This window comes from Anolis sagrei, chromosome 5, assembly GCF_037176765.1.
Source record: "Anolis sagrei isolate rAnoSag1 chromosome 5, rAnoSag1.mat, whole genome shotgun sequence".
Taxonomy (NCBI): domain Eukaryota; kingdom Metazoa; phylum Chordata; class Lepidosauria; order Squamata; family Dactyloidae; genus Anolis; species Anolis sagrei.
Window position 1 is genome coordinate 167,300,285 of NC_090025.1, and position 21,941 is coordinate 167,322,225.

The 21,941-nt window shown below is 41.5% G+C and overlaps 1 protein-coding gene across 1 annotated transcript; it reads right to left on the minus strand.

Moving 5' to 3' along the window:
- Positions 1 to 1,080: 1,080 nt before the first annotated feature.
- MCM5 (minichromosome maintenance complex component 5) lies at positions 1,081 to 21,651 on the minus strand. Its single transcript, XM_067469219.1, has 17 exons — positions 21,543 to 21,651; positions 19,834 to 20,008; positions 18,816 to 18,942; positions 17,608 to 17,736; positions 16,303 to 16,475; positions 15,994 to 16,149; positions 14,695 to 14,861; positions 12,075 to 12,246; positions 10,329 to 10,440; positions 7,643 to 7,786; positions 6,627 to 6,692; positions 5,981 to 6,157; positions 5,095 to 5,207; positions 4,853 to 4,981; positions 3,383 to 3,525; positions 2,846 to 2,973; positions 1,081 to 1,479 (listed from the first exon to the last, which is right to left on the minus strand). Exons 2-17 carry the CDS (start codon positions 19,995 to 19,997, stop codon positions 1,378 to 1,380), a joined length of 2,202 nt encoding a protein of 733 aa, XP_067325320.1. The 5' UTR covers positions 19,998 to 20,008; positions 21,543 to 21,651; the 3' UTR covers positions 1,081 to 1,377.
- Positions 21,652 to 21,941: the final 290 nt, after the last annotated feature.

Genomic DNA, 21,941 nt, shown 5'->3' on the forward strand with positions numbered 1-21,941 from the left:
GTTTGGACAGCAATTCCCATAATCCCTTATCATCTGAGCTTTCCAGGGCTGATGGGAGCTGTACTATAGCAACCGACAATGGTTCTGTTTCCCATTGCTTAGTCTTAGGTAAGGATGTAAATAACCAAACCTGACCTTTATTTGATACACAAAACACATTTTACCAGAGCCATGTGCTTTCATGTTAGTTAGTTCACATTTGCAGTGGTGAGGCAGTTATTCCTGTAGAATTCACTATATAGCTCAGTGGGAGAATATTTAAACTGTGCCAGCTATTCATACTATACTGATCTGATTGATTGCTTCCTGGGATTTAATGCTGGCGGGCTTTAACTTGCTGCAATTTTAGATCCAACATCATTAAATGTTACCTTCTTATAGTTCTTACTACTATCCATAGGGTTTTTAATGGGTTATACATCGTTATTCATGTGCTTTGTGGGAAAAATCAGCATAATTCCCTTTTCCCTAAGAAAGAGTTCTAATGTTTCATTTTAAAGGGAGCATCATAAGCAGATCTTGAAGTTCCTGAAAAATGAAACATACTTCCATGTTCATTTGTCGACTACTTTCATTCAAGAAAAGCATGGTGATTGAAGTCATTATGTTACTTGTGCCATGACAATAATTAGATATGTAAAAGCATTTCGTTAAAACGTAAAGGGTTCTCTACCAGCCAGCCCCCAAACTCTAGTACATTTGCTTTCCTGCCTCTAGCACTAGATGACACACACAAATTAGCTCCAAAACCACTGGCTAATTACTTATTGATGTATTGCTGCTGTGTACAAGAGTCAAGTTGCTAAATGTGCCTTGCAACTTGCATCTCACAAGGGAGAGAGATTCGTTTCATAAAATGCCTTGTGCTTGGACCACTACCAACATCTTCGATGCCGGCCACTTAAGATCACAACAAAATGGAGTACAGCTAGCTACTCAATTAAGTGTCCAAAGACCATGACCAGAATGAAACAAATTGAAGATTACGTCTACACATGAGACCCTCTTCCATCCTTTGCCCCCAAGTCTTCAAACAGAACCATCCATTTACCCGTAACAAAATTACATAACTTAGTTAAGTTTTAATGCAGTTAAAAAGCTTTTAATATTCTAGAAAAAGATCAAGGTGACATTTTAATGGAGAAGCTGGAACAAATGACAACAAAATCTATTCTTATCTAAGATCTGTGTTAAGCACTATGCCAGGAAAAACTCCTTTAATTCAGGATGTAAGTGTCCAACATTCTTCACCCTCTGTTTGCTATAGAAATTATGCATGGCAAAGGAGGCAAGCAACCCCAGAGAATTCCTGGAACTTCAGTGCCAATGGCAGGAAGAACCAATCTTCTTTCAGTTCACAGGAAAAAGATGGGCCTGTTACTTGATGCGGTATAGGACCTTGCGTTGCAAACGATGTTGTATCTCTCCCCGGCGCATCATGAGCTGCAGCACTCTGTAGATGGCATGCTCGGGATATTTCTGGGAGAAAGGCACACAAAAGCAGAATACATTTTGTGAAGCTTGTGATGTCAGAAAGCAATAATAGAACCTGGAAAGGAAATATTATGATAGCCCCATGGACAATTTGCCACACATTGTGCTGAGATTTGTTGGCAATAGCAACCTTCTTCAAGACTCCACTAGTAATTTCTTTGTATATAAGAAATTACTTATATTTTGGTATGCAGTTTTCCCTCCCCTCTATGTTTTTTGAGGTTGTGGGAGGAGTTGCAGACCACATGACCAAATCTGGGACAACTCTGAGCTCAAACTCCATTAGAGAAAGACTCCATGGGATGCCATGGGACTTCGGCCTGTTAAGAGCAAACTCATGTTGTTGTTGATTATAAGGAAGATGCCCCAGAGAAACCACTTCAAATCTATCAGTAACTGGATTGACAAGTTAATTGCCTATATGCTGAATATATGAAGGTTGTGAGTAAATCAAATACTTTCATTTCATTTTTGTCTCTTGATAGCCTGATATAGACACAAGTTATTTTATGGGAACGTAGATGTTTTTGGGTACTGAAAAGAACACTTCTGAAGAACTGCTATATTTTGTGCATTGGCATAATCTCTGTTCCTAACAGATCAGAGACAACTAGGTTATCAGTCTAACAACTGAACGCCAAATTGCCTTGCATAAGTACATGTGGATATATACCACTGAAGAGAAGATTTTACTCAAACAAGTTTTTGGCTCTTCTCTGGAAGATCATACTTTTACAAAAAGTTATGATTATCAAATGGTTGTGAATGCAATTTTTCTCCAAAAGGTTGTGGAGATTCTGGTTTTCCAAAAGGTTGTGATCTGTAAAAGGTCATGCCTTTCCAAAAAGATGAGTTTCTGCTTGACCAAGAAGCTTTGTTTCCAAGGTACAAAAGGGGCACAATGCTGAGCTTTGATTTTTGGGGGGGGGGGGGGGGGGGCTACGGAGAAAAGATACAGCTTCTTATTCCACTTTAATTCTGTGCTCCATTCTGGGCTGATAGTACAGCAAACCTTTGTTATCCAGCATGTGAAGCATATTTGTCTCAGCCAAAAGACACAGAGCATAGACCACTAGAAAATTGTTTTAAAAACAAGCAGTCCCTTTATCTCTCCATTACCTATTAATATTGATGATAGATGCATGAGCACCACAGGGGTGTTTAATAAGGCATTCAGGTAGACTCCTTCCATTGACAGGAATCTATGCAACCTGTTATTCAGGTCTGAACAATATTAAGGGAACTTTCCAAGGCACTGAGCATTTTAATATTGCCCTGGTGAAAAGGACTCCATTAGCACCACTGCCAGTCTTCCCCTGCCATCTCCAGTCCCCTAATCAATTTAACTTACTTGCTTCACAAAATCCTGGATGATACTATGTTCTGACACTTGGGAGCCAATGGCAAAGCGACGCTTGAGCTGTTTTTCAATACGAGACAACATCTCCTGGTCCTCTTGGGTGGTGAACCCTTCCGCTCCTAAGGAAGAGGGAAACATTTCAGACACACACGCACACACACAAGCAATGACATCAGGACTCCCCATGGTCTGGTTGCTGATGACATGATAAATAAAAAGACTCCTCAGGTTTGCATAGAAATTCTGGACTATGACTCCATTATTCTCCAGCAACCATCATTCTATCTTTGAATAATAAAATTGGCAGGGTTAAGAAAGGCAGCAAATACTATGCCAATTCTGCTAAGTCTCCAAGCTTCAAGTAACTCTTTTTTTAAGATTAAAAAAGAACAAAATAGCTTAAATTCTGAAAACACACCACAATCCCCTTCTGCTTCCACTCAGCATCATAGTAAGTGCCATGAAATCTTTGGGCAACAAATGCTGTTGAGAGCTGAACTGCTTGTTTCCTTTAGGCCCACAGCTCACCTGACAGGTTGCCTGACATGGCAGCATCCAGCGTTGAGACCTGGAAGAGGCGCAGAGCTTCCTCCACATCTGCTTCAGTTGCAAAAGGCTGGAGCTTCATCTTGCTGAGGGATTCAGCAATCCTCACAATGGCCTCTAGCTGTCTAAAAGACACAAATGAAGAGACCAATGGTTATAAAAAAGAAAATCAGCAGGAAGAAGAAAATTGAAATGACTGGGCAGAGAAAAAAGGAAGAAGAGAAGGCTCTAAAGACACTGGAAGCCCACCCACCCCCACCTGGAAAAAAACAAAAACAAAATATAAAGATATTTGGAACAGAAATGCATACTAAGTATAAAAATGGGCACTAGTTATGTTCCAATAAAGCTTTTCGACCCCAGATTCCACACCTCCTTTTCTACATACTGTACTTTTTGGAAGAGGTGAATAACAACAAGTCACTCTAAGCCAGTGGTTCCTTTTTTTGACCAGGGGCCACTCTCCAACATTAGTACCAAAAGGGTAACGAATCGGGTTTTTGGTCAACTTTATATTCGGTTTGGTTACTTGGGGTACTGATTCAGAAAACTGCATTGGATAGACCACATCAGCTCTAGTTTCTGATACAGAACATATGCCATCCAGTAGTCGCCATCTGCTCGCCCACAGAAAACCATATTTAATAAGCCTCAGGACTGCAAGAGGGTTTCGCAAGACCAGTCGCTCTCGTTGCAACTATGTAGTAAGGTGAGGCCATGGACCATATTTTAGTTCTTGGGAACCACAGACCATAGATTGGGATCCACTGCTCTAAGCCCAGAATCAGCCAAGCCTTATAAACCTGAGAGAGTGTGTTAGCTTGGAGCAGGGTAGGAAATGTGCAGTCCTTGAGAGGTTGCTGATCTCCAGCTTCCAGCAAGCACAGTCAATAATAAGGAAAGCTGAGGGCTGCAGTTCAACAGCACACAGGTCCCATCAACACTGCCATATAATACAATGGAACTGCTTTATATGGCAGCATAGATTATTTTAACGCACAATTCCTACTTCCGACTTCTATTGTGATCCAAAGAACCAACAGCACATCTTACCCTAAAAGAAATACCTTGCCTTTTCTCTCGAGTAACATTTCCCCTCAAACATCAAGAAGTAAACTATAGCCCTCACAAAAGCACTAAGAAACCCAATCCAGAGAGAAGGATCTCTTTCAACACAAGACAACAAACCTGACATAAATGTCTCCTGTTTCAAAATATGTCAAAGCAAGGACCCCCAGCTCTATGGCAGACTACTTGTTTACTTCATTACACCCACTATCCACTGCATCCATGATCATATCTTACTATAATGTATTAAATAAATGCAAAAAATATTTCCCTCCCCAATCCCATCTGTAACATCAAAGACTCACTCAAGGGAGTTATACATAACACTGAAGATGTCTTCCATGTTCTTTTGCCATCATTCAGACAGCTATGCTGTCACCTTACCTGACAGTAATGGGAATGCTAGAGCGATGCTCGGTTTCCTTCTCATGCTGGCGGGCGCCACTTCGCATGAGGATGTAGCGGTTCTTCAGCTTCTCTGCAGCTTCTGCAGAGAGACGAGGGCCACACTTCCTGTTGGAGAAATCGCACAGCTTTGTCAATGAGATGGTAAATATAACCTCTTGCTTAAAGGTTCCTCTCAAAGAACTCAGCTGATCATCATTGCCATTCTCCAACTGACTTACGTGCGGCAATAGGCAATCATCTTCTTCAGTTTGTTGAGCTCAATCTCACCCTCAACAGCCTGAGTCTGTGTCAGGGCACTCACATGCAAGGACATCACATGCTTGGCCAGAGTCTATGGATAAAGCACAGAACCAGAGGGTTACAATGAAGATGCATGCTGGACCTGTTTTGACCTTGCAACTCTAGAGGCCAGGATTGGAGTCCCTGCTCTGTTATGGAAACACACTGGGCAACCTTGGGCAAGCTATGCACTTTTGAGTCCTGGAAACACTATATGTTTGGGATCAGTATAATTCAGAACTGAATAACAACAACAACAACAACTACTACTACTACTACTTTATTTTTGTACCCCACCACCATCTCCCCGAAGGGACTCGGGCAACTTATGTGGTGCCAAATCTGATCAACATAGTTATAATAACCCATTAAAATTAATCAAAACAGCAACAAGCAAAGTAAAACAACAACCGTGTAACACAATATAAAAACAACCAGCAAACAGAAAGCCAGTAGCCTGAGATAGCAACACAGTTCTGGGCTTGGGCAGGGGGCCGATACAATCAGTTATGAGGAAGAGCTGATAGATAAAGTTCAAATGCCAGATGACAATAATTGAGGCTAAAGGACAATATAAGGTGGAACACTATATCTCTAAGCATGGGGCAGTAGTAAAGTACAGGGACAGAAAATTGGGTCAAAACTGGGAGCCATTTTTTTTTTTTTGGGAAAACTGTCTAATCAAAAGCACTATGGAACACCCGTGTTTTTAGATCTTTATGAAAGATGAAGTCACCCAACATCAAAATATTGGAAGAACAATTTTCTTTTATTTTCATACTACAGGCACTTTAACTCCCTGCATTGCTCGAACCAGGCACCTACCATATCTCTTTCCTCATTGTGTTCATCCTTGACAATGAAGATCATGTCGAATCTGGACAAAATGGTGGGCATGAAGTCTATGTTCTCCTCGCCTTTAGTGTCATCCCAGCGCCCAAAGACAGAGTTGGCAGCCGCCAACACAGAACAGCGTGAGTTTAGCGTGGTTGTGATGCCAGCCTGCATAAAGGTAACAAGAAACTTCATGTCAGTAGGGGTTGACAGCATTATAATAGACACAGAAAAACAACAAACCCACATACAAGTCCTTCTTTGAATTGTAAATGTTGAACAGAGCTTGAAGTTTCGGTAATATCATGCTTTAGATGGGCTGAGAAATCTACCAGCTGCCTCTGAAGAGAAATGAAGCTCGCTTGATCAGATTTTTACAATATAATTACTGTATGTATCATTCATTATTTGGAGCTCTGTTGTTCACAGCATCACCATAAGCCAAAGCCAGCTTGATTGTGATCAACCAATACTGTTGAATAGCTCTCACAGTTAGGAAGTTGTTGGTGCCACACCAAACTATAAATCCCAGGATTCCATAGCATTGAGCCAAACTGTATTCCTTCTGCCCATTTGTTGTGCTTTGCCCGCTGATGCTATAGATATTTAAAGCAAATAGAGGGACAGCATCACTCACCTTAGCAATAGAGATGGTCTGTTGTTCCATTGCTTCATGGATAGCTACCCTGTCATCCTCACGCATCTTTTAAAGGGGGAGGAAATAAAAAAGAAGACAAACAATCAGAGCCAGACCTAATATGAAGGAATATGAATGATAGAAGACTACAGCATATCTCAGCCATCACTGTTTCTTAATTTATCAAAGCAAATGGTGCAAAATGGTAAGCTCCCTAGGCTACTGGAAATCCAAGAATGGGAGCAAGACAAGCACTAATTTGGCCTCTTAAAGTTCTGTTTAATTTATCAACTTGCTTAATATGCTTTTTGTCAATTTATGTTGTAATTTTTTTGCTACAGATTTTATTCACGTGCTGCACTTAATGATAAAAGGACTAGCAGCACATTTTAATAAATAAACAAATAATGTTAACTTCACCACAGAGGGAAGAAGAGACACAAAAATTGAATGTTCTGGGAATTTCAGTTTATTAACTCAAGTTTTCAGTTTTTTATTTTTTTTCCTGCTGATAGTACCTTCAAATATAACTAAATATTTATATTAACAGATTTTATTTCCCTTCCCTTGTGGTGCCAAAATCTAGAAAGAGGTCCACCATTGCAGCAGGATCCCCACTTTCACATGTCTTGGGGGTGTAAGACACTCACAAAAGTGGGAAACCAGAAATAAAAATGCTGGGTTTTTAAAAAAACAAATTTGACAGAACACCTTTCCAGGAATCTCTAGGTCCTCCAGTACAACTCTATGGTTAACTTCCACCAGAAACTGATCACAGTGTTACACAGAGGACCTACAAATGACCTATGAGGTGTTGTCTAGATCCTTCAGCATGAATATATGGTCAATTTCCAGCAGATGTTGACCATAGTCATGATGGAGAATTTATAGATTCCTTGAAAAAACATATCAATCAAATTCAAAAATGTTAAACCTGTAAATGGGGAGGGTCAACTGTACTGTGGTTCTTTAGCAATATATCAGCCCAGGCTTTTGTTTTTTTATCCCATATATACCTTGTCAAACTCATCTATGCAAACCACTCCTCCATCAGCCAGAACCATGGCTCCTCCTTCCATGAAGAAACTCCGTGAAGTTGGGTCCCGGATGACAGAAGCAGTCAAGCCAGCTGCGCTGCTACCTTTCCCAGAGGTGTACACCTGTGAGTGGAAAATGAAGGAAAATAAAACATGCCAACCAAGCTTGGAAAGATTTTTGGAGACAACAGCTCCCAGATTGTTCTGTGCTGCTGTCTGTAAAAGTACGTTTTCTCAAAGTTCTGCATATCAGATGATACAGATCATATTCCAAAGACAAGGCAAACATAGAGTTTTAGGAGACCAGAGGAATATATACACATTGTTTCGCAATCGTCTGCATTACATAGTTATAGCAGTTTCATACTATTGGTTGCCAAGATGCCATCCTGTGATTTGTAATTAGTGAGGTACTCATAATTTTCAGTAGAGAACAACAGAACTTTCTAGCAAAGATTTCAAAATGAGCTTTGCATCCATCAAATAGGAAATGAATCCTTTAGTTAAAAGTCCACTCCTTCATTCCATGTTTCAGATTCATTCTTCCTGCATCACAGAAGTGGACTGAGAGATGTTGGTTGATGACTTTTTTTTCTCACACAAGTTTTCATCGTGAGTCTAATGCAGACATGGGCAAACTTGGGCCCTCCGGGTGTTTTGGACTTCAACTCCCACAATTCCTAACAGCTGGTAGACTGTTAGGAATTGTGGGAGTTGAAGTCCAAAACACCCAGAGGGCCAAAATTTGCCCATGCCTGGTCTAATGTGTGATAGCAACAACAACTATAGAATGGGAAACATGTAACCTGTAGACTGCATGCAGTGGACAGTAGTTTCTGCTGTTCCTCCAACATTTGCTGACTTTTTTCCAGCCTAAAAAGGAGCAATTCATGCTTCCAAGAATTTCCAGGAATGTAATTATCCATTCAAAGATTATTTTAACATTCTCCATAAGCTTCTTTTAGGCTTGAAACAACTTTTATTAATTTTTTTAAGGGGTGCTGTGATAAGGCTTGGGGAGGGATGAGGAACATGAGAAAATGAGGTGACTGTGACCTTTGGACCCTCATTGGTGGCCCATTGCTGACATTCCCCATTAGCTACCGGAATACTACTATCTGAGTGACAATTGCTGCACATGTCATTGAGTCAGATGGGAAAAGGTTTCCTGATATACTTCCACAATGGTGTTGATTGCAAGGTACAGGCAACTTCTACTGTGATAAAAGTGACAGGCACGCCAAGGACATTGCGCCAAATTGCTGGAAGGATACGATGAGGAGAGTTATTACTGTGGCACAAAGACTACTCTGACCACTCCACATGTACAAATTGCATTTTGCTTCCGCATGGCAGGGTCGTAATGGCACAAGCAGTGAGGTAAATGCCTGAGTAAGAAATGACTCCTAGGGAAAACAGACAAGAGCTTCTTTTTTCTTTTCTTGCTGGCTGCAAATACATATATATCTAAACACGTGGACCAACACTTGACTTCCAAGCGGAACTTGGCTAAGTTCTTAAGGGAGCTTGCTATGTCCTCCTTGACATTCAATCAATCCTGGCCCTGTGCTTACTTCTGCTTAGAGAAACCTTATTTATTTATTTATTTATCAATCATGTCAAGAACAAAACAAAACAAACAAACAGACAAAACACAAAGTTTGCAAGCTTGGTAGTTGATTAAATGTCCTTTGACCAGTATCTGGCCACTTAGGAGTGCCTCTGGTGTTGCTGCAAGAAGGTTCTCCATTGTGCATGTGGCAGGGCTCAGGTTGCATTGCAGCAGGTGGTCAGTGGTTTGCTCTTCTTCACACTCACATGTCGTGGACTCCACTTTGTAGCCCCATTTCTTAAGGTTGGCTCTGCATCTCGTGGTGCCAGAGCGCAGTCTGTTCAGCGCCTTCCAAGTCGCCCGGTTTTCTGTGTGCCCAGGGTGGAGTCTCTCATTTGGTATCAGCCATGGATTGAGGTTCTGGGTTTGAGCCTGCCACTTTTGGACTCTTGCTTGCTGGGGTGTTCCAGTGAGAAACCCAATATAGATTTAACAACTGGTATGCAACTAACTTTGTTGCTGTTTCCTAGGCTCAGTTCTGATAATTGGAATAATTCATTTTCCAACACCCATATTTCACCAATCAGCATGACTGGGGGATTCTGGGAGCATAGTCAAAGTCGAGAATTTTTCTAAGCTCTGGTTCTGATAAAATTTGGTTGGAAAATGAGGGAGCCCCAGATGCTAATCCTTGTTCAAGTGACTGACTTATCTTACAAGGATATGAAAGATCAGGGAACCACATAAGATGCCCCTGTGGTCCTTAAGAGGAAGAACAAAAATGCAATAATTAAGGGAAGCCCAAGAAATCTTTTCTCTTGAAGAGGAAGTGAAAAATGGAAAATTGAGAAAAAACCAGAAATTCCACTATGAGAAGTCCGCATTATTAACAGTAGATGCAGCTAACATTCAAGCCAGAAATAGAGAATATCACATTTTAAAGTAACTTAAGTGATTATCACTATTGATATGCAGTTTTATTTTGATGCACCTGCAGATTATTTTCCTATTGATTTAAACTGATGGTATTATGACAAGGCAGTGTTTCCTCCAGAGCTATACACTGGCTGATATGAAAATTCACAAAATGACAATACAACACTCCCCACTTACCCCAATAGGCGAGCATCGCTCTACAAACTTAAGTAGCTGGGACTTGGCTGTTCCAGGATCACCCAACATGAGCAGGTTAATATCCCCTCTGCGGGTCAAGCCATCAGGAAGCCTGTTGAGAGAGCCCAACAGAGAAGAATATGAACTAATAGTTTACAAAGCTAACCTCCCAGACCCCAAAACTATCACTATGAAGTTTAGGGAACATTTGGGGTTGCATAGCAGAGATTTGATGCCAAGAATCCCAGTCTCCCAAACCTTAGCATCTCATATGTATAGAGAACACTTGCCAAGTTTGTTTGCAAATACAGAACCTGTTGCACAAATAAAAACAATAATATAGCATATTTTACTACAGAATACTTCTTGCTAAACATTTTAACCTTTTAAAACAGAGCTAGAAACATGAAAAAAGCAAGGTGCTACCCAATTGTGGGATAATGCGGAAGCAGGAATGAAGAGCCTGAGATAGCTAGATCAGGAAACAGGCCAAATTTAGCACTGGAGGATGAGTTAATCTAAACTATTAAAGGGTAGGCACAGCATCACCCAAATCTTAACTCCAGTTTACTTTTACCTCAGTATTCCATGGTGGACAGCTGATAATCACACAGCCCTCTAGATGTTTTTGGACAACTAGCATTCATAAACTCTAGTTAAAATACTGGGACTGGTAGTCAAGCAACATCTAAGATTATGAATCCCAACTCCACCATAGTGATTCTACACCAGTAATTACCAACTTTTTTTGACCAGGGACCACTCTCCAACATTGGTACCAAAAGGGTTACAAATCCGTTTTTGGTCAACTTTAGATTCAGATTGGTTATTTGGAGTGCTGATTCAGAAAATTGTATTGGATAGACCGCATCAGTTCCAGTTTGATACAGAACATATGCCATCCAATAGTCACCATCTGCTCACCCACAGGAAACCATATTTAATTATCTAGAGCTGATGTGGTCCATCCAATGCAATTTTCTGAACCAGCACTCCAAACAACCCCAGGAACAGGCCTAAAAACGAAGGCACCAAGACACCCAAGCTTCCAGGCACCACATGGAACAGCTCTGATCAGAGAAAGGGAGAGGGAGAAGAATCAGCAGTCAGGAGGCTTGTTGTCGTGCCTTTCATGGCTAGTCAACCTCTCCCTTCCTGACATCCCTGTTGCCTCGGCACTATAAGAGGGTGTTGTGAGACCAGTCACTCTTGTTGCAATGGTGTAGTAACTGTGAGGTTGTGGACCATATTTTAGTTCTTGAGGACCACTGGTGGTCCACAGACCACAGGTTGGGAACCACTGCTCTACACGGTAGTCACTGGACTGTTGATTTTAAAATGGTGCTGTGCATTTCTGCAGGTTCTGTGGCTCCCCAAATATACCAATACCTCTCTCATGTTTCTTATTGCCGCCCCCCCCCCCCCCGCCCCAATCTGTCAGGATTAAGCTCCATGCAGTGTCTTCTTTAATGACCTTACTCTGTTTCAGATGAACAAATGCAAAGTTAGAAAATCAATGTCATTACTAGAAGACAGCATATGCTGAATTGACATTCTTCCAACTCAAAGGTCAGTATCATGCACTGCTCCTGGATTGGAGCTCCTGGAACTCCTCTTCATTGGTTCTACTAGAATGGACTTTTGGGAATTGTAGTGTTCAAAATATCTGGAAGAAGTCACACATCCCACCCATATCCTAACTATTTTCTTTTGGTTCACTTCTCTATTCATGCTCAGAGTGGATACCTTTTTCGAGAGCCTCCAAAGAGCATACATGCAATAGCCTTCTTAATATCTGTACTGCCATAAATGGAGGGGGCAATGCTCTTGGCAATAGTCTCATAAATATTGGGCATGGAAGCAAGCCGCCGAAATTCTTCTTCCTCCTGAGGAGTCACAGAGCCACTGACGCTACGTCCTGAAAAAGGTAAAAGGCGACAAATACAGGAATGTTAGATTGTAAGATTATTTGGGTGGTTTATTACAAGCTGGTTGGGTATTCCTTATTCAAATTGCTTTGAGGCCAGAAGTATTCAGTATTACTTTGGATTTTGGAATGTCTGAATTTGCTTATACAAAATGAGATAACTTGGAGATGGGACACAAATGTTTCCCCTTCTTTAAAAAAAATTGGGGATCGTATTTTTGGTGCACCCAGACTGCAAATGTGTCATTCCATTAGCTTTTGTGTGAATATATCATTCATTAGCTATTTCTGTTGTGTTCAGCTCATGATTGTGCCTGGTATTCATGTTAATGTGGATGTAAGCCATGGGGATTCTGGGTCTGTGAGCCATTATGAGATTTCAAGTCCTCAAAATGAGCAATTTGTGCTTCCAACAGTCAGTGAAGGTCACATAAAAATAACATATAAAAGGCTCCTCAGAGGTGATAAATACAATGAAAAAATATATAGACAAAGAACAATGAGACAATTTTAAATAACTTTATAACTCTTGTACAGAAAGCCTTTTGCAAAAACTGTGCATCAAGAAAAAAACCATGTTAAAATAATTGCTGGTATCTGTAAGGGTATCAGCACATGGTGCAGAGGAGCTGTTCTCTAGGGAAAAGTGTTCAGAGGCAGAAAATAATGAGTTGCAAGATAATAAGGTGGTCAATAGGAGGCTTAGTTTTTGCAAACTTCAGGCGGCTCAGCAGAATCTTTTTATGGAAGAAACCCATAGCAGAAACTCATGGGAGGAGGCATGGCTTCATGTCTTTATTAGAGGTCGGGATCATTTCCTGGTCAGTCTGGTCAACGCTGGTAATTGAGAGAACGGCTCGTGCCAAGTCCTAGTCAAGCTTTCTGAGAGAATTTTATTTTCATGTCTTTGCTCCTGTTTCATGCTTTGAAGGATTGTTCCTGGATTTTTGTATTGGAAATTCATGCTGCCATATATTTCCTGATTTCCTTGCATTCCTGTGCTGAATGTCCTGTTGCCTTGTGATTTTGGATTACTCTTGTATCTTGAACTTTGTGGACTATTTTACACATATAGACTTTGAAGTTTTTACTATTTTTGCTGAAGTGCTTTTTATATAATCTTCAATAAACTGCTCTGCTGATTTAACTTGGACTGGAGTGTGGTGGTGGTGAAGTACAGAGGTGTTTCCCGGCCTGGTGTGCAACACTGAGGATCTGAGAGATGACTGAGCAGGAATGCTGTTGTTGCAGCACTGAGGCAGAAGCAGATGGATGATCACAAAAAGAGACACCTGAGAGATGACTGAGCAGGAGTGCTGTTGCCTCTATCTCAAAGGTGGAACTTCTGGAACGTTTCAAATGTTGGATTTCCAAACAAAGGAAACTCAGTCTGTATTTATATTATTTGTTATGTTTCTATCACACTTTTTCCTGTGTTGACAGTAATATACATGGCTTTATTCCTCTATTTTATCATCTACAGGGTGAGGCAGCATAACTTACTTTTTTAAAATGCGCACCATTCAGTCGGTTGAAGATGTAGTGGAACACTAGTGGTCTCGTTCGAGAGGTGGGAGTATAAAGTTTTATCCTGACACAATTCAGTCACCATCATGCGTTGGAACAGTGAGGAGTGTGCTTTTGCCGTTGAGGCCTACTTTTCAAGCGGATTTGGAGTGGCCGGCCACTCTCCAGATTTGGCCCCTTGTGATTTTTTCTATGGGGTTTTTTGAAATCCCGTGTTTGTGTGAACTGTCCAAGGACCCTACAAGATTTGAAGACCAACATCCAGGAAGAAATTGCCAACATAACACCTGCTATGCTGGCAAGAGTCATGACAAATGCCAGAAATCGGTTTACTCAGTGTATGGAGAATGGGGGACGTCACCTACCTAATTTGATCTTCAAAACGTAAAACAAAATTTTAGATATGCGCCTACATTATAAAAATAAAAAATTCTGATTCATACAATGGGTTTTATGAAAAAATGAAGTTATGCTGTCTCACCCTGTACTTGGTAATTTGGTCCAGCACTATAACCACCATATAACGTGGCCCCCAAATTTCTAGTACTTGCTATATTCTGATGACACATATACACAGAAGCGCTTCATTTTTTACGCTGCGATATCTAATGTCTTTGAGATTTACAGAAGTGAACAAGACATTTTCCCAGATCAGTTTTAAATACATGGCCTCTTAAGACACAGCTCCACAATTGCTATTCAAGTCAAGGTACAATATTTGGGAATGTTTATCTCTCTACTGTGGAATTGCTATTCCCATGAGGCCTAGTCAACCCAATGGTGAAGGATGATGAAAATTGCAGACCAAAAACATTTGGAGGGTCATCCACTTTGCAGCCACACGTGATCAATATATTAAGATGATTACAAAAAATACAGTAATAAGGGACAAATGACAATGAACAGCTTTACCTGAGCCTTCCGTGTCTACTTGGATTCCTACCACACGGATATAAGAGCTTCGGATACCAACTCCAACATTGTCTCGTCCCTTGTTTTTAGTGACACCTGCCTTCTTGATGGAGTAGATACCCATGATGGTAACTCTGTTCCCAGGGACAACTTTGTCACATAAATACCTGGGAAATATTTAATATAGTCAGGGCCATTTCAGAGGTTGGAGGAACAAAAAAAATGACTTAAATTGGATGTCATAGAATCACAATATGCACCAGCCTCAAACAGTAAAAGACTGAGATAAAGGTAAAGTAAAGGTAAAGGTTTCACCTGACATTAAGTCTAGTCGTGTCTGACACTGGGGGGTGGTGCTCACCTCCATTTCTAAGGCGAAGAGTTGGTGTTGTCCCTAGACGGTCATGTGGCTCCATGACTGCATAGAGTGCCATTACCTTCCCACAGAAGCAGTGCATATTGATCTACTCATACTTGCATGTTTTCGAACTGCTAGGTTGGCAAAAGCTGGGTCTAACAGCAGGAGCTCAGCCCGCTCCCCAGATTCGAACCACCAACCTTTCAGTCAGCAGGTTCAGCAACTCAGTGGTTTAACCCGCTGCACAACCACCACCAGGGGGCATAAAAGACTGGGATAGGAGGTTCAAATTAAATATTGCAATTATTTCAAGGAGATTCCATCCTGCTTATCCAGGAGCAGGATCTCAGGTAGAGATGTCTTTTCTATCACATCCAATTTGGACCACAATGACATTTAAAACAGAAAAAGAAAGGTTTCCAGGAGTAGAAGGATTTGCATGTTACAAACACATTGCCTCCAACCCCCCCCCCCCCCCCACCAATATATACAAAAAAGACTCAAGCCATCCCCACAACTCAAAAAATGGACGCCAGTTCTCTTCTGAATTTCATGGGTGGATTAAATGTATTGCGGACAAAAATTAGGCTCCCAAATTTCATACCAGTTTTAATTAGAGAACCTAGGGATTGAACTTGGAAACTTCTATGTGGAAAATTCATATATTCTGTTCCAAGAGATACTGGACCCTGACACACTACAGCTATAGCACTATGACTCCACTGTAAATATCAGGTCTGCATAACATGGAATCCTGGGATATGTAGTTTAGTGTTACACTAGAGCTTTCTGGTGAATTCCAAGATTCCACATGATGTTGCCACTGTAATTAAAGACTAATCACTGTGTTATAAAGTGCATAGTAAGAAAGACCCCATCATTCCTACCCTCTTAATTCCGTTTCTGATCAGGTGCTGGAAGAACAATTAGCAAAGAATTACCTGTCACAATACAACTGCATGTGCCGGGGCATCTCTCCATGAGGAACAGCATCGGGTGACTCTTGCAGCTTCAGTGTCTGGAAATCCACACATTTGCACTTGTCTGGAACAATAAAGTACGGGTCCAAAGGACATTTTGCAAGAACATTCTGTTCCCTGAAATGAAGTGAGAAAAAGAGTATATAAATGTTCCAGGCTAACTTCAAAAAGTACTAAACTTACATATTTTTACGCAGTTTTACACAGATGGAATGAATAAGCATCAGAGCCATTGAAATTGGGGAAAGAACTGCGAGCCTCTTCTCTTACGTGGTGCACTTCCGAGGGAGGGCATATCCTTCCAGACCAGGACGCAAGGCAATGTTGGGGATGACATTTCTGCACGTGCGGCACTGGATAGTGATCCTGGTTGCTTTGGCCCTTACAGCCGTTGCAGCAATGATGATTCCTGGAATCTTTACTAGGTGTGACATCTGCTCAGACTGCAAAACAAACAGGAGGAAACCACAGCGAGGGTGAGGCCATAAAGGAAGCGGATGCGCATTGAAACACAAAACATTCAAAGCAAATGCAAGATTCACAAATTCCCACTTCTCTGCCTCAGTACTGATCAAAATCTGTTCTGGAAGCACAAGGTTCCAGTTCATAAAAGAAATCAAAATGAAGATGTTTTAGGATAGATTTTCATGCCCAGTACTATCCTTTCTATGAATTTACTAAGTCCTGCTAGAACTCTATGATAACGTTCAGGCAAATTATGCCATATAATTGCCTGGAGGACCTGGGAAATCTTTAAGAGACTATTTGTCACCTAGACATGGGTATGTGAACCCAGAGATACAGGTTACATGACTATGAGGGTCTTAATGTAGACCAGGGCTCCTTAAAATTTTCCACTCGCAACCCCTTTTGGCCTGAGAATTTTTTACATAACTCCAGATATTTTGGTATACAAAATAGGGGGGGGGGGGGGGAATCAAACATTTACTGATTTATTTATTGTGGGGGGCCATCCAGTTGGAATTGCCTGATTTTGCTTCCCAGAGGGATACTGTTGTTGTTGCTGGGGGAACGTTAAGAGGAGTGGTGGTTCTCATGAAGCTTTTCCTTGATTTGAGTCTACAGAGAGGAGGCTGATAGCCATGCAGTGGATGGCTTTCATAGTGTTCAACCTTATTTCTCTCACAGTTAGCAGCAACTTTCTGTTGCATATCGGGGGCAATGCAAGATGTGGGTTTGAGACATCTTGCAATTATTCTACATGTTTAGTTCAGTACTATAGTCACCTGTTTTGTGTGGACAGACTTGTGCTAAACAGGGCAGGAATACTCACAAGTTGAGTAAGACAAGGCCAGGGCTAATGGTCTTATTAATTAATTAATTTACTGACAATAAATCAGCATTTACAAGGCTTGCTAAACAGGCTGATAGTACTTTTTTTTAATTACACCTGAACATCTTCTGTAGAGTCTACTGTAAACACTACACAACAGAGTCATGTTAACATCTAAAGCTTTTACTGTTGTCAAATTTTTCAGGACCTCAACACTGAGCTAAGGAGACCCCATTTGTGGCTGGGACCCACAGTTCCCCCCAAAGCAGAACCAAGCTCACCTTGAGGCTGCGGATGTTGGATGGATTGGCATCAGATCTCAGCATAACCTGAACCTCTTGAAGATCCTCTTCTCCCACCGGACGAGGACGTGTTACTTCATCTGCTACCTCCTTTGCTGCTTCTTCTAGCTGGAAAAAGAATGACAGCAGTTTGGACAATGGAGGACAGTGATCATTATTTCATCTAATAACAAACTTCAGTGGCTGAGTAACCATCAGAAATTAAGAGTTTCAAGCAGTGTTTCTCAAACTGTGCTCCTCCAGGTGTTTTGCACTTCAGCTCCCAGAAATCCCAGCTAGTTTACCAGCTGTTAGGAATGGTGGGAGCTTATGTCCATAACATCTGGAGGAACACAGTTTGAGAAATTCTGGTTTAGAGGCATGTTCAAGTCACTCGTGAAGTATGTGGAAACATCAAAACCTTTTACTTTCCACATGTGTGAACTATGCTAATCTGTCATTGGGCAAATACAGCATCAGTGAAGTAGCGCTCAACATTTCATTCTCCAGATGGTCTTGATCATAATTCCCAGAAACCTTTGTTTACACGATCAACTTGCAGAACACTCTGGGAACTGAAGTTTGAAACATCTGAAGGGAAAATGCTAAGAACTACTGGTGTAATGGCATCTTAAAAGACTTAACATCTAGCTTGTTAATCTCTAAAATTGCCACTAGGTTAGTAATATTTTTTTAAACCAAAATGAAATACATCTAACCCTATATCTCAAAGATTCAACAGTTACAGGTGATTAACGATAGTTTAAAAGAAACAAATAGAACACTAGACTGGGATTGGAAGAATGAAAAGCAAGATTTTGGAAGAGCATACAGGACACCAGGTTGAAGGCTCTACATGCAAACACTAATATTGAAGCAGATCTAACTGCAGCTATGGCTAGTGGGCAATGTTCTTTCCCTGGGACTCTCCTGGAGCCAGAAGAACTATCACACATGTTCTCCAAATAAAAGGAAAACAAAACCAAATGAGGCAGCAACCTATTGCTGGTATTGAAAAATGGATATTACACAGTGCAGAGGCTACTACAGCTTCATAAATGAATTGCTCAGGAAGGGATTCGGTTTAAGTAATATGGAAGATCAAGGGCCTCAAAAACAGCACTGGGTCCTGAATGTGTCATTTGAATGGCACTTTGACCACAATATCTCTCTTTCAGGCAGCATTTCTCATCCCATCCCACACATACCAACTGGAGGTGTTCTGCAGGCTGCTTGTACAGATAGTCTGCTAGGTCTTCATCAAAGCTTGCCAAGTCTTCCATCTCCACTTCAATCCAGTACTGGCCCAGATTGTAATGCCGTTTGAGTTCATCTCTAAGACAGAGTGAGAACAGCAGGAGTAGTGAGGGCATGTGAGACTGAAAACAAGCAGCTTACAGTCAAGAACACACTTGTTAGAGCACTTTTACCAAGAAAGATAAATTACACTAACACAGCCATATTTAATCCCAACTAGCAGTACATTTATATTTATATAATTATAGAGATGGAAGGGACCTTGCAGGCCATCCAGTCCAACCCCCTGCCAAGAAGCAGGAAAATCACATTCAAAGGAGCCCCGACAGACAGCCATCTAGCCTCTGTTTAAAAGCCTCCAAAGAAGGAGTCTCCACCACACTCCGGGGCAGAGAGCTCTCACAGTTAGGAAGTTCTTCCTCATGTTCAGGTGGAATCTACTTTCCTCTGGTTTAAAGCCATTGTTCTCCATCCTAGTCTCCAGGGCAGCAGAAAACAGGCTTGCTCCCTCCCCCCTATGACTTCTCCTCACATATTTATACATGGCCTTCATCATGTCTCATCTCAGCCTTCACTTCTGCAGGCTAAACATGCCCAGCTCTTTAAGCCGCTCCTCATACGGCTTGTTCTCCAGACCCTTGATCGTTTAGTCACCCTCCTTTGGACGCATGCCAGCTTGTCAATATCTCCCTTTAATTGTGGTGTCCAGAATTGGACACAGTATTCCAGGTGTGATCTTACCAAGGCAGAATAGAGGGGTAAGCCGACTTCCGAGGATCTAGACGCTATGCGCCTATTTATGCAGGCCAAAATTCCATTGGTTTTTTAAGCTGCTCCATGGCATTGTTGGCTTGTGTTTAACTTGTTGTCCACGAGGACTCCAAGATCTATTTCAAACATACTGCTATCAAGGCCAATCAACTATGAAGTGTAGCAAGAAAAGTGATTTTATTTGGGAGGAAAGGGCACCTGTATTTGAAATTGAAGCCAGTGCGGTCTGTTCCAACCCGATACTGTCTCAAGAACTCTTTGAAACGCTTCTGCAACTGGGACTTCCGGATCTGGCCCTCATCTCCCCCTGTGTCACCAAAGCTGTCGCTGTAGAAAATGCCGGGATCATCAAAGCCAGACATGGCGTCTCACTCTGCAGGGAAAAACAGAGATAAAGAAAGGATCTGAAAGGATGCAGAAATATATATAACCATCATCCAGGACAAAGGACCTCATCACAATGAATATGCTTTACATCCGGTTTCTGCCTCCTGCAGAATTCTGGGGCTTGTAGTTTAAGTGAGGCTGTTAAAGGCTCCTCCCTAAACTACAAAGCCCATAATTATGAAGGAGGCAGAAACTGGATTTAAAGTGGATTCATTCTCTAGTGTGATGAAGTAGAAAGTCTAAATGTTTAAAGTGCATCTCAACATGTAGAAAGCTAGTGCTATGCAAACTCTGCATAAATCAATTTTCTCTTCTTTTACTTAGGATGTCCTTTCCCCTTCCCTCCAGTTAAATGAAGGCTTGTTTTTCTTAAAGTGCATCTACACTGCAGAATTAATGCAGTTTGACACTACTTTAACTGCCATCGTTCAGTACTTTGGAATCTTGGGAGCTGTAGTTTTATTAGGTCTCTAGCCTTCTCTTCCAAAGAGTACATGCTCTGTTTACATCCCGTATAGATTACTGCAACACACTCTATGTGGTGTTGCCTTTGAAGAGTGTTTGGAAGCTTCAACTGGTCTAGCGAGCAGCAGCCAGGTTGCTCACTCGAGCGGCACTCAGGGAGCACACAACCCCATGTTGTGTCACCTTCACTGGCTCCCAGTTTGCTACCGAGCACAATTCAAAGTGCTGGCTTTGGCCTATAAAGTCCTAAACAGTTCTGGCCCAAGCTACCTGTCAGAACATATCATTTCCTACAAACCAGGGCGGGGTACAAGTATGGCAAATCTATAGAAATAAAAATGTAATGTTCGTTTGTGGGATTAACATAACTCAAAAACCACTGGGCGAATTGACACCAAATTTGGACACAACACACCTTTCAGGCCAACGAGTGACCATCACTCATAAAAACACTAAAAAATACAGCAGAAGAGACTTCAAAAGCCAAAACAAATAAAAATGCATTACTATGCACGCAAAAACCAAATACATACACATATATGCACACACAAAACACATATACACAGACTGGGCCACAGCAACGCGTGGCAGGGGACAGCTAGTAAATAAATAAAAGAAATAAATACTAAACTACAACTCCCAGAATGACATAACATTGAGCCATGGCAATTAAAAGTGATGTCAAACTACATTATTCTACTGCCGATGGATCCCAGGACAGTGTTTCCCAGACTGGATTTCCTGATGTTTTGGACTTCATCTCCCATAAATCCTGTCTTTGTCTAAGCTGTTTGGGAATTATAGGAGTTTAAAGTCCAAAACTGGTGGCGCACCAAAGTTTGGTAAACACTGGATGAGGGGAAATATCCTCAAGGCTGGAAACTCAGCTCAAGAAGCCATCTTTAGCCCGGCTCTATAGCACTTCAGTAATTAGTTAGGTTAGATAATTAGAAACTTCATTAGGAAGTGAATAGTTGTCAAAAACTAGTTACAAAGACAAGGAAAAAGGACTATTCCTCGTCTAACTCCCAGCAAAGACTAGTTACTGCACCAACCTTTTCCTTTTCCTTTGGAATTTCTATTTTCCACTTAAGCAGACCTTTCTTCAGTGCCGAGCAAAAAAGGAGAAGGCGGAGAGAGATTTTCGCGGGAAAACACTTCGCCCCGCCTTCTGACGGTCGCACGCCGACTGCTCCCATTGGTTACAAAGAATTCAGCCATGCGCGATTGGCTTTGCTAAAATTTGCCGAACCCCGCCCTTTCTGTGCTTGGATTTCCATATTTTCAATCCGATTGGAGGAGGCAGAAAGAAGAGCCCGCCCTTGCTTCGCCTGACTTTTCCTGGAACTTTATTTTAGCGCCAGAAAGCCTCTCGCACAGAACTTAAGAAGAGGCTTAAGATGGAGGCTGTAGGCGGAAGTGGGAGGAGCTAAAGGCATGTTCAGCTGTATCTT

Coding starts and splice junctions, on each gene's coding strand:
- MCM5 (XM_067469219.1), bottom strand. CDS start 19,997: ATGTCTGGCTTTGATGATCCCGGCATTTTCTACAGCGACAGCTTTGGT. Junction 16,476..17,607: donor CCAACATCCGCAGCCTCAAG/GTGAGCTTGGTT, acceptor TTTGTTTTGCAG/TCTGAGCAGATGTCACACCT. Junction 10,441..12,074: donor TTTGGAGGCTCTCGAAAAAG/GTATCCACTCTG, acceptor CTCTCTCAACAG/GCTTCCTGATGGCTTGACCC.